This window comes from Molothrus ater, chromosome 16, assembly GCF_012460135.2.
Source record: "Molothrus ater isolate BHLD 08-10-18 breed brown headed cowbird chromosome 16, BPBGC_Mater_1.1, whole genome shotgun sequence".
Lineage (NCBI taxonomy): Eukaryota > Metazoa > Chordata > Aves > Passeriformes > Icteridae > Molothrus > Molothrus ater.
This window is the reverse complement of record NC_050493.2, coordinates 8,145,626-8,161,033: the sequence shown is the minus strand read 5'-3', so window position 1 is coordinate 8,161,033 and position 15,408 is coordinate 8,145,626. Positions and strand designations below refer to the sequence as shown.

The following is a 15,408-nucleotide window of genomic DNA, read 5'->3' as shown; positions in this document are numbered from 1 at the left end:
TGTCGTGATCTCTCCTGTCAGCTCCCAAGGCCACCTTCCAAAGTTCATGGCTCTCAGCCAGCAGCAAAGCTCTCACCAGTGAGGTGCAAGCTCAAAGATCATCTCAGGAACCCAAATCAGCCACATCAGCTTCCACGTGTGGTAAGCCTGGATGCAGTCATTTTTGTAGATATCCTGTAGAAAAGGTGCTTCTGCTGCTGCTTCCTTACCTTCAAGTCATTCTTGTTACATCAGAGCTCTAATTTCCATTTAATAAGTCTATAAAAGTTCCTGGGCTGGCTTGTGGAATAAATTTTCAGTTCATTCCCAACTGATCTGTCAACTGAGAACATCAGAAATTGTTACCTCAGGAGTCTCTGTGGGAGTAAAGGACACACAGCTAAGCTAGGTCAGGAAAACTGCCATGTATGTCCTGTGTAAAACTGATTTAAAACAAATGTCAAACTAGCAGGAAACTTGCCATAGTTAATTCATCTAAAGGAAGCTTTGAAACTGTCATTGGCCTTCTTCCACCAGGTATGAGAAACGTGTTCTATTCTAGACTTGATAAAAATCAAGATTTTATAAAAAAGAATAGTGAATCTTGATAAAATCTTCAGGGTTAGTCTGAGCAAGAAGTACAAGATCTCAGCTGTCAGTGCCTGGTACTGCAGAATGAAACCCATTAAGGATAGGAAAAACCCCACCTGTCACTAAATATCTCCATTTGACAAGAAAATGAGGGCTGAAACAGACTTTGTAACTACTCTAATTCAGTGTACAGACCTGCAGCTAAGCAGATTTGTTTCCAGCCAAACTGAGAACCAGTAATGCCATTTTAATGTTTTCTGTCTCCAGTCCATCAGAGCTGTGACCCAGCAGGCAAACCAGCTTTATCCTGTGCCCCTGCTCTTCTCAGCCAGGCCCAGGTCAGGGTGCTGCTGCCACCACATCCCCTGGGAGCACTCTCAGAGCTCTGCTGGCTCTCACCTTCCTCGGGGAGCACCAACCACATCAGGGACACTGCAGTGTCTGCCCAGAGTAAAGACCTTCTGCTTAACAGTATCACCTTCTCCTTTTCTCCATAAAGAGTAACAGACTGCACCAAGAGAGGTTACAGAGTTATTGAGCTCAGACTCGGTGCCTGAAGAGCCCCTTCCACGCTAAGGTTTGTGGTAAGTATCACCTTCAAGGCAGGACACTTCCAGCCCAAGCAACTGTACACGGTGGGCGTGGGGATGTATCACCAAGCAGGAAAACTTGGGTTCCAACTGTTTCTATCAGAATCACAAATTTCACCAGCTGGTTTAGAGTGTGTTGAAACACTTGCTACATCTCCAAAAGTTTCTTCCTGGTAGGACTGACTCCAAATGAAGTGAAGCAAGGCAGGGCAGTTCCAGCTGTTGTTGGACAATGCCATCAGCCCAGCTTGCTGCCCATCCTCTATCAAGCTGTACAGCTCCATGTACTGCCTAGAAACACATCTGATTTCTCTGCATCAAGGACACTGTGCTGTCATGTGCCTGAAGAAAACCAACTCATTCAATACTAAATATTCCCTACCTGTAGGTTCAGACAACCTTATTTCCCCACTCTGAAAATGCAAAGAAATCCCAAACAGTTGTTTCTTTGTGCCAACACACAAAACAGATGCACAGCAACTACTCTACCCAAAATCCTGGAGTTTCAAAACACTTTCAAAGGAGAAATTTGAAGGAAAAGAATAATTCACCTCCTAACCTCAGTAACTCCTTTCACCATATGATGTGAAACAAGTTTTTGATCTGAAATCAAAACTTCAACCATTTTAATTATTCCAGAATCCCAAATCCCAACTTTTTAAACCATAAACAGGAAATACCTTCTGGCAAGGCATCTTCTATTATAGAGGCAAAAGGTGAAACTCTAGAATCACACAGAGGTAACTGCAAACACATGTACTGAACACCTGTGAGGTGAGCCCTAGCAGGACAGCTGGGATGAGCATTGGTTTAGAATTAGAGCTCCCCTGCTGAGGCTCTCCTGTACAGTGACCCCAAAATGCCACTCCAGTGGTAACTTTTAGAAGTACATTATATCATTAAAAGAAATAGAATTGTGACCAGGGATGGTGTGGAACCCAAACATCATCTGAAGTGAAGCTGGACCTCCAGCACTACTGAAGAGCTGTTACAAGCACTGTCACAGGCAGTGTTCAAAGCCATTAAAATACCCACTGGAAACACCTGAGTCCATTTGGACAATTTATTAGTATCCTCTTTTTTTACAAGTTTTAGAAAAAGAATCCCAGGATTTTGCCTCCTGTGTGTTTTCGTCTCGCCTCCTCATGGTCCATGATGCCAGCTGAGGTTGTCAGGACAATGTACCTGCCAAGAGAGAGCAAATGTTCAGGTTATCTCCCTGCTGCAGGCTGCTGCAGAGCTGACAGAACCACCTTCATCTGTGACACAAACAGCAGGGCCTGTTCTGTAACAGGCCCAACACAGTGAGACTGATTATCACCAGTGCAAAGCAGCTCCTCTCAGGAGCACAGCCCTGCAGCACACTCAGGACACTGACAGACTTTGCTCCCCAGCTCTTTGCCTCTTTCCCTGCCTATTCCCACTGGGCACTCCCTGTCCAGCTGCTGGACAGGTTTCTAGCTCAAGTCCACTTCTATCCTCCACAGATGCTGCTCCCAAGTGCAGGCAGAGGTGCCACAGTGCCAGAGCTCCTCAGCTGGGATCTCTGTCTGGTGCAGAGCAGCATCTGCACCTGCAGCAGCTGCCACTGCTAAAGCCAACATCTGCCTTACCAACACAGCTCACCCACACAGCCCCAGGTCTGAGAACCTCCTGTCCCACCACTCTATACTCTTAAAACTCCCAATGACAACACAGAATAGCTACACAGGGCCAGCTGAAGCAGGAGCTACTGCTGGAGCTCTAAGAACAGAAATAACACAGAACTAATAATCAATCCTTCCTTTGATGGGACACACTGGCTGAGGCCCTGGAGACTCTTCCAGCTCTGCCATCCTGGTGCACAGGGAATTACAGCTCTCAATTCCACACACTTTGTGAAGAAAAGGTACATTGCATAATGTAAGATTTCCTGTGTTGTGGAGGTTTGTTTAACAGAGCCTCCAAGTTACTCATCACTTCATATCCAATTAACTTGCACAAAGGACATGTGAATTTAAGTAGCACAATTTACTTTCACTGACCTGGTAACTTACATAACTCCTTCCCCATTTAAGAGCAGCCATTCATAAAACCAAAACAAGTATGAGAAAAGTCCTACTTTCCATTAAACTGTGAAATGGTCAAACAAGGATTTCACCAAAGCCAAACAGAAACAGATCCTTGCTTAGCAGTGCCCCTGTAAAACTGGTTTAAAAAGGGCATTTATATGGAGGATGGATTTTTACACTGGAATTTAACTCCAGGCTGATCAGAGGAAAAGATGCCAGGTGAGTCTAACCCAGGCAGTTTGTGAGTGTAACATTTTTACACAGAACACACATTTGACCCTTCCTCATACTCACCCAAACTGACGGGAAGGCAGCAGGTTGTTCTGCCACTTTTCCAAATCCTTCAGCTGCACATCAAATCTGGGACTGATTACACCACACTGTAAGTAAAAGAGGATTCCATTACAAACTGAAGAACTTTATGGATTTGCAGATGTGTGATCCCAGCTCCCTGCCTGCAGGACCTCACCAAGTGCTGTCACACACACTCCCTTACACCAGGACCTCACACAGCAGCTCCAGCTCCTGCCTCAGCCTCACTCCTCCTCACCTGCACAGCCCTAAACTGCTGCTGAAGCCACACCACCACCCACGTGATGCCCACACCTGGGGGAAGCACTAAAGCATGCTGTAACATCAGCAACATTCCTGGGATTGCTCAGGGATACTCCACCTCTAAACATCATACACAGTTAGCAAAAAAAAAAAAAAAAAAAAAAAAAAAAAAAAAAAAAAAAAACCAAAAAACCAAACTCACACAGATTTTAACTAGGAAGAAATTAACATGTTACTGGAGTTTTCAAGGTAATTGTATCACTGACCAAGACCACCAGCACCATCCACAGTTATCTCACTGGCTCCAATCATCCTAACAACTATCCAGCCCCAAACCAGAAGCACACGTTCCTGCACTATTCACATTTTCTGAACTAAACAACTGTTCCCTTACTGCAATGGTTGAGAGAAACATTATGTCCATTAGCCTGGAGGATCCTTATCATCCTGGAAGAGTTCAAGGAACACTACCCTCAAACCTGACCTACGTCACTTTTATTACAGACACAGCACTGTGTCTATTGTAATTACTGTAACTACTGCAGTAATTTGGGGGTGTCAGCATTATCTGCCTTATACACTCTGCAATTTTCAGATGACATCTTCCTCATGAGGACAGTCTCCAACATATTCTGACCAAGAAATATTTTTTATTTCTTTACTGAAGAGCCAACTCTCACTGGAAGAGCTTAGCTGTAAACAGTGATGCACAGCAAGTCACACAGAACTACACGGCTCAGTAGTTTGAGACATAAGCATTTAAGAATTTCCAAAACACACACAAATGCTTCATATGCCCCAGGAGCTTCACAGGCATCAATTAACGTAACATTCAACTTCTCCTCACTGCAAGCAAAGCCCACCTGGCAGCAGGAGAAAGGTCTGTCTTCACGTCTGCAGCTAGCAAACATCAACTGGAAACCAACTCAGCCCCTATCTCTTAAGACAAGTCTTCCAGACAGCTTAAATATCAAAGAAACTGAGAAAGCACTAGGTAGCCAGAAAGCCTTTGAACAGAGAGAAATACACAGCACTTGCAAGCAGACTTCCCTGAAAGTGTATCTTACATAGTCAGAGTTTAAAAGAAATATAATTAGTGACCCACACCACTTTGAATCCAGGCAAATTAACCACCCTTTTAACTGATAACATCCATGCCACTCTTATTTACACAGATTCAACAAATACCACCTCCTTTACAAGCAGTTCTTTTAGAAATGGAGCAGACAAACATAAAATAAAAGAAAAAAGTCTCATTTAAACACCTCTTTAGAGAACTGAATTCAGGAAGACAAATCCTACCTTGTTGAGTCTGCCTGTGAGGTTGACAACAATCTTCCCAGCTCTGTGATCATCAATTATCTCGAATTCACCAATGTAACCTGCAGGAGACCAGCAGACAGAGACACACACAACACTTAGCTACAATAACACAACTAATTAACTATGTTGCACCAAACTACTTCAAGCACCGGGATTTACATCTTTTACCCCAGCAGCACCCGCAGACACCCGGGGGAGCAGGGCCGGCACTCACCGTGCTTCATCATGACGGTGAGGAAGCGGACGATCACCTTGGAGCACGGCCGGATGAGCACCTGGCGCTTGCCGCGCTTCTCTGCGTTGTTGATGCTTTTGAGAGCATCGGCCAGAACGTTCATCCGCACCATGGTGCCTGCAGGGAGGGCAGCAGTTACTGCACCGGCTCCTCGGCACGGAAACGCCGAGCAGCGCTGCTGTCACGGCTAATTCTACATCGAAAACATCCAACACTGACAGAAAGTTGTACTGAAGCTTGAAAAGCACTTCAAGCCAAAGAAGAGAAGCGATCACACGCTCAGCTGTGATCAAGAAGAGTCACCACTACCATAGCACGTCAGGAAGCCTGACACGGTTAAATTTGGCTCTATCAAAGCACACACACGATTTCAAAAGCACCATCCAGACAGCTGTCAGCAGTGTGACAGCTCCTCAGGTAAATCAGTTTGCCCTTAAAACGCAATTAACACCCAAGTGCACAGTACCAATCCTGTGCAATAACTAGATCCTACGTGGTATTAAATCAACAGATGCTGCTCGGCTCACTGATCTGCAAAAACCCTGCAGGATGCACAAACACAACGCTTCGCAAAGGAAACCCAGCAGCAGCTCTCAGAGGCTCGCCAAAAGGAGCCTTGAGCAGCCCCAGGCCGGCGGGGATGACTTGGCACGACCACCGCTCCGACAGAGCCGGGGCGCTGCCAGCACCGTGCCCAGAGCTGTCCCTGCCCGGGCACCGGGGCAGCTCCTGTGGCACACGAGGACTTTCACCACCGGGACACCAGCACCGCGCAGCCAACTCCCGCCCCCGGCGAGAGCCGCCAGCCCCCCGCGCCAGGGCCGCCTCCTCCCGGGGCCCGACCGCGCCCGCTCCCCGCGCTCCGCTCCCTCTGCCCCGGCCCCTCAGCGCACCGGCTCCGCGGCTGCCCCTCGCCCGGCCCGGCCCAGCTCCCCACAGCTCCGGCCCGGGCCCGGCCGCCGCTGCCGCTTCCCGCCGCGCATCGCTGAAGAGCGCGGGGCCATGGGCGGGAGGAGCCACCCCCCGCCCCGCGCTCCGCGGGCTCTGGACGGCGCCAGCGCCGGTGCCGGCGGCTCAAAGCGGGCCGGGCGGGTGGCGCGGTGCCCGCTGCCCGCGGCGGCGCGGGCGGGGCCGGCGCGGGGCGCGGATGGCGGCGGGACGGGGCGGATGCTGCGCGCCCGCAGCTCCGACCCCACTCACCGAAAACGCGATGGCGGAAAAGGAAGAGCCCGGGCCGCGCGGGCTGATGGGAGGGCCAGCAGCGGGCGGAGATATCGCGAGACTTCGCCTCTCAGACCTGGCCTTCCCCATTGGCCGAAGCCGCGCGCCGCACTTCCGGAGCGACGCCGCCGCCCGGCTGCCATGGGAACGGGGACGCTTCACTCGCGTACGGCGGGGCGCGAGGGACAAAAAGCTGCGCTCCGCCGGGCAGAGTGCGCAGCTGAGCCCCCGGGCCGGGACAGCGCAGCGGGGACACCGCGACAACGGGGACACGGGGCTGCGGTGAGTACAGCCCCCGCCGATGGATGGGCTGTGTCTGTACGGAGGTCGCACTCCGAAGGGGCACTCTGTGACAGCAGACGGGCACCACCCAAGCCGGTGTCAGTACATTCCTCACTCTCGAACACAGCTGGGGACACGGCGCCCTGTCACCACTCGGCTGCACACACCCAGGATCTCCCCCATCCACAGGCTGTGCCCTTCAGCACTCCTCAACCCTTCCCAGACCTCCTGCTACACTGAAAAATGCACTGACACCCTTCTCTGGACATGGACGAGGAGCAAGTGTTCAAGTAGTTTCTCTTTAGTCTGTATTTACCTATTCAACAGTTACAATAGACACTGAAGAGAGTTCATTTAAAACAGTAAACTTTTAAAACATTAACACAGGTTTTAGCTTTTTAAAGAAAAACAGTTCAGTTTTAAAAAAGGAGGGAGAGATCATAGAAAAGCACAAACAATTCAGGCTTATTTACAGAGTCAAACTCAGCATATTCAGAGTGATTTTGTATACAGACAAACATTCATAAAATCAAACGTGCTACAAGGCTCCATGACAACAGCAGTTTCCAGAACAATCAGCTCTTAAGGTTACACACACCCTCACTCATTTTCTACAGTCTCAGTGCAATGAGTTTTCACTACAGTTTACACTAAATAACTGAAGTACAAATTTATATATTCCAGACCCCTACTTCACACATTCTCAGGTACACACAGCCAAACAGGTTCAGTGAGACAATGGAACTTTCTGCCCCCATTTTGGATGTGCACCCTCAGCCATGGCCATTCTCACTCTGCTAATTGTCCTCCTGCCACAAGGATCAGTAGTAACAAGTCTCCAAGGAGCATCAGCCTTCAGAACTGCCTCTCACACTTGCTGTAACCACAATTAATGATCAGCAAATCTAACACAGTCACAGAAATACTATCAGGCATTACAGCTCTGCTGCTGGGGTAGTTATGCCCAGGGTCTGTTGGATGAAGACACTTAACAAGCTCCATACATCAAAGAAGAGGATGTCTCAGACAGATCAGCTCCAGGCTGCAGAGCCCTACTCATACTCAGCACAGCAAGAGACAAACCCACAGCAGCTGCTGGAATGACTTTTTCACCTCATCAGGGAGCCAATTAAAAAAAAAAGTCAGTGAGCAATACAACTTCTATTGTCTTAATTATACATTAATTCTCAAAACTGTTCCCAAGAAAACCTTCTACTAGAGTGAACAGCACTTAAGCCTTCATTCATTTTTCTTTTCCTTGTGCTTGAGAAGTTTGTTGATCTCCCTTTTTGCCATTCCAATGTACTTTGTGATGATCCCATGCTGGTTTAGTCCAGGAAACAGCAACAAGAAGCTTACTAAAGAGGAGAAGGAGAAAAAAAACAATTAATACTCCCTTAACAAGCTTCTGTCACTCTGCAATTCTTTGCTTAAGCCCCATTAATTGCCTGAAAAGAGAAAAACATAACCCTGCAACAAAAACACCCCACCACACTTAACCAAAAATTACTTCTACCAGTCTCAATCCATTTCAGGCAGCTAACAAGAGAGTTCCTTGCGTTTTGCATGCCCACACTTACCAATAAGATAGGTCAGAAAGAGATTGTGAACTTGCTGTCCAATCCAGGCAACCACAGCAAGAGTGAAGACCATGGTCATGAAGTACTGAAAGTGAAAAGCGAGGAGTTACCACAGACCTGTTGGGGATTCTGCCTTCCCTTCAGTATTTGGCACAACTTCAACATTTCAAACTAACATGAAGCTCTCTGGCTCTTCCACCCATGATACCTATGCACAGGCATGTTAAAACTGAGATTACAGGATCTGTAGTTGTCCATTCTCACTTATTTTCAGACCATCAGCTGGACAGGGTACATGTTCTTTTTTGCCCAGGTATTCCTTAGTGCCAGACTGTGCCATCCCCAATGCTGCACCCAGAGCTGGTTTTGGGACAGTGGCTCAGTAGCTCATGTACCAGCTGACACACTACTAAAGATCCAGGTTTTTGGAGTTTGTGCACACTGGAAACAGCTTGTTTCCAAAAATTTACCTATCCAGAGAAATCCAGTCTTCCTTTATCTAATTATCAAGGGTATGCTCCTAAACTACACAGAACTGCAAGTTTTTAAGCTTTGTACCTTACCACTCCAGGTCTGAATAATTGTGTGACCAGTACCCAGTCACAGCCAGAAGTGCCAGCTGCTGGTTTGGAACACCAGTTCATTCAGACCTTGCCAAAATACTTCAGACAAAGCTAAATCACACAAAATCTTAAGACAACACAGATTAATTCCTAGAACTCAGTACCATTTTAGGCTTTTCCTCCTTCAGAGTGAAGAGGCGCTTCCACCAGCCAACGATCCGGCGGCGACATTTCACCAAATTGCCACAAATCTCGTGAAACCTTTGCTGCTGTTCCGTGGTCCTTTTATTAAAGGGAGGGGGAAAAAGCCAGAAATAAGAACTCAAGATTTAATTTTAAATTTTAAAAATCCCCCATGGCATTTTCCCAGCAGTAAAGAAGTACCCAGTGCTTATCCAGGCCTTTGCCTTGCTTGATACCTTATTGAGCACTGCAAGGAAGTGCCCGTGTCATTTTCCTGTATGCTGACTGTTAATTAAACTGACTCCCTGACCTTCATCTGATACCAGTGTGATACACACAAATAATGCTTATCTACGTAAGAACATTTATCCATTAGTCATCCCAAAGCAGATCCACTAAAATTCACATTTAACTCAAAATGTTGTTCAAATTAGGCTCTTCAAGTTACTGCTTTTATACAAGACTTGCTTTTTTCAAATCTGTTTCAATCACAATCACATTCATACTCTCTGCATTGCTCTCTTTCTTTATCACATTTACTACTGCTTTTTTCCAAACATACCATCAGTACTCTTCCACATAATTTTACTTTTCAGTATATATTATCCATTAATTACTAAAAACTAGTCTAGCAGAACTAATTAGCATGCTTAATGGAGAGCAAAGAATGTGCCTCCTTCTTAAAAAAAATCTGATTTTTCCAGATGAAAAAGAACAATAAAGGTATGTAGTAGTAGTAGTTAACCTCAGAAAAAGAATAAAGAACATGTTGCTACTGTCCTCACTTCATGGATTATAGAGATTGCTGATTTCTCTCTACAATGACTCTACAAAGTAACTATTTGATATCCACAAATCAGATATCCATTTTGATAAAGATCATAATTACACTCAATAAACTTTCAATTGAAGCTTTCCTCACCACTTATTAGAGCCAAAGATTCGAGGAGCAAGAGCAGGAACCAGGTAATCAGCCAAACAGAGGAACATGACCAAACAGGAGACACCTGAGAGAACTGATGGGTCCAAATAGTAGATCATCCTGCAGAAAGAAGAGAAATTATTTCTGAGTGCTCCAACTGCTCAGTACTAGACATGCTTGGTCACTTCTTCAGACTGGCTCAGAGCTTCCAACAGCAGAGCTCTCTCTTCCCTAACCTCAAACAAAATTACAAAAAATGCCTTTTTCTCTTAATATACTAGTTAAGAATATACTACAAGCAAATAAGTTATGAAGTTCAGTAGAAGTAAAATTTCATCATTATTATTCTCTCAGAAATTGACCAACAGTGAACTTAACACTGAATGAGGGATGATGATGACTGAACAAATGAAATAACCAGGCAGAGTAAAAGCTCTAATTTTGTTGCTCAAGTCACAGAATTCAAATCCACTAGAGGCTGTCATTTGCTCTGTTTCTCCTGGGAGAGCCAGCCAAACCTGTTCTGGCCATCAATCTCCACTTAAAGCAGTGCTGCACTCTCCATATTCAGTCTGCCATCACTCAAACACAGCAGAAGGGCAACTGGATAACAACCAGCTATCTCCTCAGTATCTGATAACGCCCAGCTGGGCCCTCTGCTATCGAACTGTACTTCACAGAAAACTGAAATAGTAGAAGCAAAGAAATGACCCAGTCCATGGTGGGGCTGTTCTGTACATCTGCAGAGTGCTACTGCAGGGCCATGTGCTCTGTACATCTGCACAGTGACACTGTGCTGAGTGTTCAAGGTCATTGTGGTGAGTTCAGGACCTGAAGTAGTTCTGCATTTCCATAAAGTATTACTCAGCACAAGATCTTCCCTGCTATAATCACAGAATTTATAACAGAATACCCTCAACTTCACACAATTACTTCTTTGAAAAGTTACTTTTCGGTTTCCATTTGATTTCCACCATCATCTCCCCAAAAAGCAAAAAAAATTATATTAGTCAAAAGACCAATTATTCCTGTCTCACCTGGCTGAACATTTATTTTTGTAATTTCTCTCCTTACTGCAGGAACAGATAGAGCTGGCAAACTGCAGAGCTGGCACAAACAGCTGTCTGAGCAAGGCAGTCAGGTCATCTTTACTACCATGTTACATAAAGGCACATCCAAGTACCTCCAGCACCTCCTATCAGACAGGCAACATCTTCCCACCCTGCTGACTGCAGCTACCTGCAGTCTTCCCTTTTCTCCTTTCTCAAAAGACATGACAGAGAATATTTAAAAACCCTAGCTGTGCAAAAAACACTCTGAACTTATCCTGAACCCGCAGCAAAGAGGCAGAGTAGGAACATTGTGCCCTATGGAAACAAGCTTTCTGTAAGGACTCTGCTGCTGCTGTGGGGGGAACCAAAGGAGATCATGAGATCTGACCAAGAAGCAGGGGACAAAGAATGAGGGCAGAACATGAATGCAGCACTGAAGAACATTCAGCTGAGCACAGGAAAAACCCCAGCATCTACTGCTGGCAAACAGCTTTTGCAGAAACCATTCTGAGCAGGATGTGAATCATGTGACTTCCTGCTTTCATTACTTTTGGGTTTAATTTCCAACAAAGTTCACACGTTTTAAGAAAAAGAACCTAGAGTAAAAGCCTTCCTATTAGACTTCTCCAGGTGTCTTACTAATTTTCCTAATAGGCTTGGTCAGAGCCATGAAGATGCAATGATGCTGCAGGCTCCCCAGAAGGTACTCACAGGAAGGAGAAGGAAACAACACTCATCAGTGCCAGAGGAAACCAGGCTCGCTCCCAGCGCAGAACTTTATCTGTCATCAGAATCACTTCTCCCCATCCTTGCAGCTGCTCTTCCAAGCTTGCAGTTTCAGCTGCCTATACAAAAAGAGAAGAAAATTCCTTTAACCAGATTATCAAATTAATTCCCACACTGAAGTAGCTAAAAAAAAATACAGTGTAATAATTAAAGATCCCAGACACAAATCTTTCTGAGTAATTAAATTAGCAATAATATTGTGAGTTTTGTACAAAGTTATGACATTGTAGCTGTGATGCCTTTAAACAGTCAAGATCCTAGCAGCATGGATAGGCCAAACAATACCTCCTCCCAGATTTTGCCAAGGTGTTTTCCCCTAATCTCCCATTTACCATACCCCATCCCCCCCATTAGTAGAACATCAGGTTTTAAAGCCTCTCAAGTTTTCAGTGTCAATGACTGGAAAAGTGCAATATGAGAACTGTTTAAAAATAAATGTATTTTCCAAGACAACTCTACCACATTAAATTGAAGCTTTCTGGCTGCTGTCCAACACCAGTTTATTATAAGGAAGATGGATAAAGACTCAGAATCCACAGTAAAGTTATCCAACTGATCACATCAGGACAGCAAGTTTTCCCACAAGCTGCCCAAAACAGCCTTTCAGCTCCACTTCCTATGTGATTCCGACATTCCTCCCTACACCCCTCCTACAAGGAGGCCCCCACCTGTGCTGCCATCAGCTTGCTAAGCAGTTCACCTGAGGTGTTCCACATTTAACAGAGCTTAACAGTGTCCCCTCAGTGAGTGGGAGATGGCATCTCAAAGATTACAAAACTCAGGTAAACCGTGAACAGAACCGACTGCTGCCCGAGCAGTAAGAGCTGAAAAGCCATGAAGACTCGCACGTCTGCCGTGCAGAGCTAACAGAACAGGTTTCACTCGCAGCTATGTGCTACACTTAATTCCAATGAGAACTCCGACGCCACTAGAATAACAAGCACAACACAGCTCGTGGATTTTCTACAAATTCCGGAGCCTCCCCCCAAGCTCCGAGCTCCCGGAGCTGCTTCCTGTGCCCAGCCTGGGTGTGCAGCACCGCAGCGCTCAAACGCCTCCAGCCTCTGCCCCTTCACGGGTTTTTACTGCCATTTCCCCATTTCCCACGGCAGCCGCTTACCAACTGAGGCATCACTATATATATAGCCTTATGTTTATTTAACTATTCAAGCATATCTTGGCACGTTTAGTTAAGCTGAATCACCCAACGCCTGCCGCTCTCCGGGATCGCTGCGGCGCTCGGTCCCGCAGCGGGAGGCTGCACGCACACAAACAGACACACAGGGACATGGACTGACAGACTGACATAGGCTGTAACCGCCGCAGACCACGTAACGCCAAGTGCTGCTGGGAGCTCCGGCCCGCGAGCAGCAGCGCAGCCGCCGCTCCCGCGCCCCAGGCCCGCAGCCGCAGCGCCCGCCCCACGCGTGGGCCCCGAGCCCACCCCACACCGAACCCCCAGCGCCGAACCGCGTCACACAGCGCGGGGCCGAGCAGCCCCCGCCAGCCACCGCTGCGGGTAGGACAGGACAGAGCAGAGCAGAGCACAGCAGGGCGGGCCTGGCTCCGCCGCCCCCAGCAGGCCCGAGCGGCCGCCCGCCCTCACCAGCTGGTAGACGCTGTTGTTGTCCCCCTCCGCCATCTTGCGCCGCTCCCGCACCACCGGCCACGCCCTCTCTCCGCAGGCCACGCCGCCGCCTTTTATAGCCTCCGCGGGCCGCCTGAGCGCTGTGATTGGCCAGCCCGGGCGCTCCGCCGGCCGCCGGTTGGCTGCTGGGATTCGAACCGCGCGGGGCGTGCGCGCGCCCCCCTGCGCGCCGCAGTGCGGCTGAGGCGGCGCCGGGCCCGCGCGGGGGGCGCTGCTCGGCTCCGGGGAGGGGCGGCACCCCCACTTAAAAAGTCGCGTTGGAAAAGAGTTCTGAGTGCAGCCTGCGAGCGAGCACCGCTTTGTCAACTGCGCCACGGCACTGAGTGATACACATCGGATCTTTCCTTAAAACACCTCTAGGGACGGTGAATCTATCACCTCCCTGTGCCGCCCGTTCCAATATGTAATCACTCTGTGAAGAAATTCTTCCTAATGTCCGACCTAGACCTCCCCTGGCTCAGCTTAAGACTCTGTCCCCTTGTCCTGTCCCTTGTTTCCTGGGAGCAGAGTCCGACGCCGGGCCGCTCCAGCCCCCTTTGACGAGCTCCCTGAGGTCATCCCGAGCCTCCCTGTGTCCCCATGAACACCCTCAGCTCCCTCAGCTGCGCCAGCCCCTTCCCCAGCCCCGTGCCCTGAACTCCCTGTGCCCCCAATGAAGACCCTCAGCTCCCTCATCTGCTCCAGCCCCTTCCCCAGCCCTGAGCTCGCTCCAGCCCCTCAGTGTCCGCTCTGAACTGAGGGACCCTGTACCTGGTCACAGCACCCCAGGTGCGGCCTCAGCAGTGCCCAGCACTGGGCCAATTCTCTTGGTAACATCAAAGCCCAGCAAGGTGTTTTATTTCCTTCAGAACTTGTGGCAGCATAGAAATAAATACAGAGAAAGGCACTGGGATATAAATATTGTTTCTGACTCAGCTCTCTAAATGCTTCAGGCACGTGAGTTAATGAGCGTAATCACCGTGCCCAGGATGCAACGCAAGGCTATAATGAGAGCAAAGAAAACATCTCGGGCACCAAGACTGCTCTGGCACCAGCTTGATGGAGACAAAAAAAAGAGAGGGACTAAGGAAGACAGTGTAAAAGCAAACATATGTCTGTCCTGAATGGTTTGGTCTTTCACAGGGTGCTTCTCACTCACCCTAGAACATATGTAAAGAACAGATGCCATACTGAATAACTTTCAAATTCATTCACATGCCACTAAAAGCTAACAGTATTTTTGTGTAACATTCTACAGCTTAAAAATGGTGGAATTCACTCTCAAAATCTGCAATTTTACCACAGCAAAGCTCACACAAAAGGTGATTTCATAAGTGATGATGCCAGCAATAATTTTATTAGTCTTTTAAAAGAGCATGGAGCCATATAGAGGCATGACCTCATAGTAACCTTCCAGTGTCTGAAGGGGCCTACAAGGAGAGGGATTCTCCATCAGGAACTGTAGTGACAGAACAAGGAATAAAGGGTACAAACTGAAAAAGAGGAAATTTGGGTTAGCTTTTTGGAGGGAATTCTTTACTGAGGATGGTGAGAACAGGTTTGCTCAGGGAGATTCAATGCTGGGAATGTCCCTGCCCATGGCAGGGGTGTTGGGACTAGATGGTGTTTAAGGTCCATTCCCGCCCCTCACCATTGTGTGGGTCTATGATGCATTACAGTTTCCACAGATACTTGCAGTGCCCTGCAGCAACACTGCTCTGGCTATGAGATACCATCAGCCAGCTCCTGGTTTCATCTATTTATGTGATTCTCACTACAAAAACCCAATCACTTACCAATGGAAAAAGGCACTGCCATCATCTCCAGCCAGGCTCTCAAACCCAGCTCCCCAGCCAGCTGCCCTGGCA

At 47.7% G+C, this 15,408-nt stretch overlaps 2 protein-coding genes across 2 annotated transcripts; both read right to left on the bottom strand.

The window, feature by feature from the left end:
- Positions 1 to 2,209: 2,209 nt before the first annotated feature.
- On the bottom strand, positions 2,210 to 6,571 carry RPS15A (ribosomal protein S15a). Its single transcript, XM_036392813.2, has 5 exons — positions 6,525 to 6,571; positions 5,304 to 5,441; positions 5,069 to 5,148; positions 3,506 to 3,591; positions 2,210 to 2,345 (listed from the first exon to the last, which is right to left on the bottom strand). The coding sequence occupies exons 2-5, from the start codon at positions 5,434 to 5,436 to the stop codon at positions 2,252 to 2,254; spliced, it is 393 nt and encodes a 130-aa protein (XP_036248706.1). The 5' UTR covers positions 5,437 to 5,441; positions 6,525 to 6,571; the 3' UTR covers positions 2,210 to 2,251.
- Positions 6,572 to 7,112: 541 nt separating this feature from the next.
- Positions 7,113 to 13,606, bottom strand: ARL6IP1 (ADP ribosylation factor like GTPase 6 interacting protein 1). The gene is made up of 6 exons (XM_036392454.1): positions 13,520 to 13,606; positions 11,839 to 11,972; positions 10,076 to 10,195; positions 9,135 to 9,252; positions 8,408 to 8,492; positions 7,113 to 8,185 (listed from the first exon to the last, which is right to left on the bottom strand). Exons 1-6 carry the CDS (start codon positions 13,553 to 13,555, stop codon positions 8,067 to 8,069), a joined length of 612 nt encoding a protein of 203 aa, XP_036248347.1. The 5' UTR covers positions 13,556 to 13,606; the 3' UTR covers positions 7,113 to 8,066.
- Between the last annotated feature and the right edge of the window lie 1,802 nt (positions 13,607 to 15,408).

Bases quoted from the DNA above. Each gene is read 5' to 3' on its own strand.
- RPS15A (XM_036392813.2), bottom strand. From the start codon at position 5,436: ATGGTGCGGATGAACGTTCTGGCCGATGCTCTCAAAAGCATCAACAAC. The intron at 3,592-5,068 runs GTAGGATTTGTC...TTTTACTTACAG, and splicing joins TCACAGGCAGACTCAACAAG to TGTGGTGTAATCAGTCCCAG. The intron at 2,346-3,505 runs GTGAGTATGAGG...CTCTCTTGGCAG, and splicing joins CTGCCTTCCCGTCAGTTTGG to GTACATTGTCCTGACAACCT.
- ARL6IP1 (XM_036392454.1), bottom strand. From the start codon at position 13,555: ATGGCGGAGGGGGACAACAACAGCGTCTACCAGCTG. The intron at 10,196-11,838 runs GTGAGTACCTTC...TTCTTTCTGCAG, and splicing joins GTTGTTTCCTTCTCCTTCCT to GATGATCTACTATTTGGACC. The intron at 9,253-10,075 runs GTGAGGAAAGCT...CTTTAATAAAAG, and splicing joins ATCTTTGGCTCTAATAAGTG to GACCACGGAACAGCAGCAAA.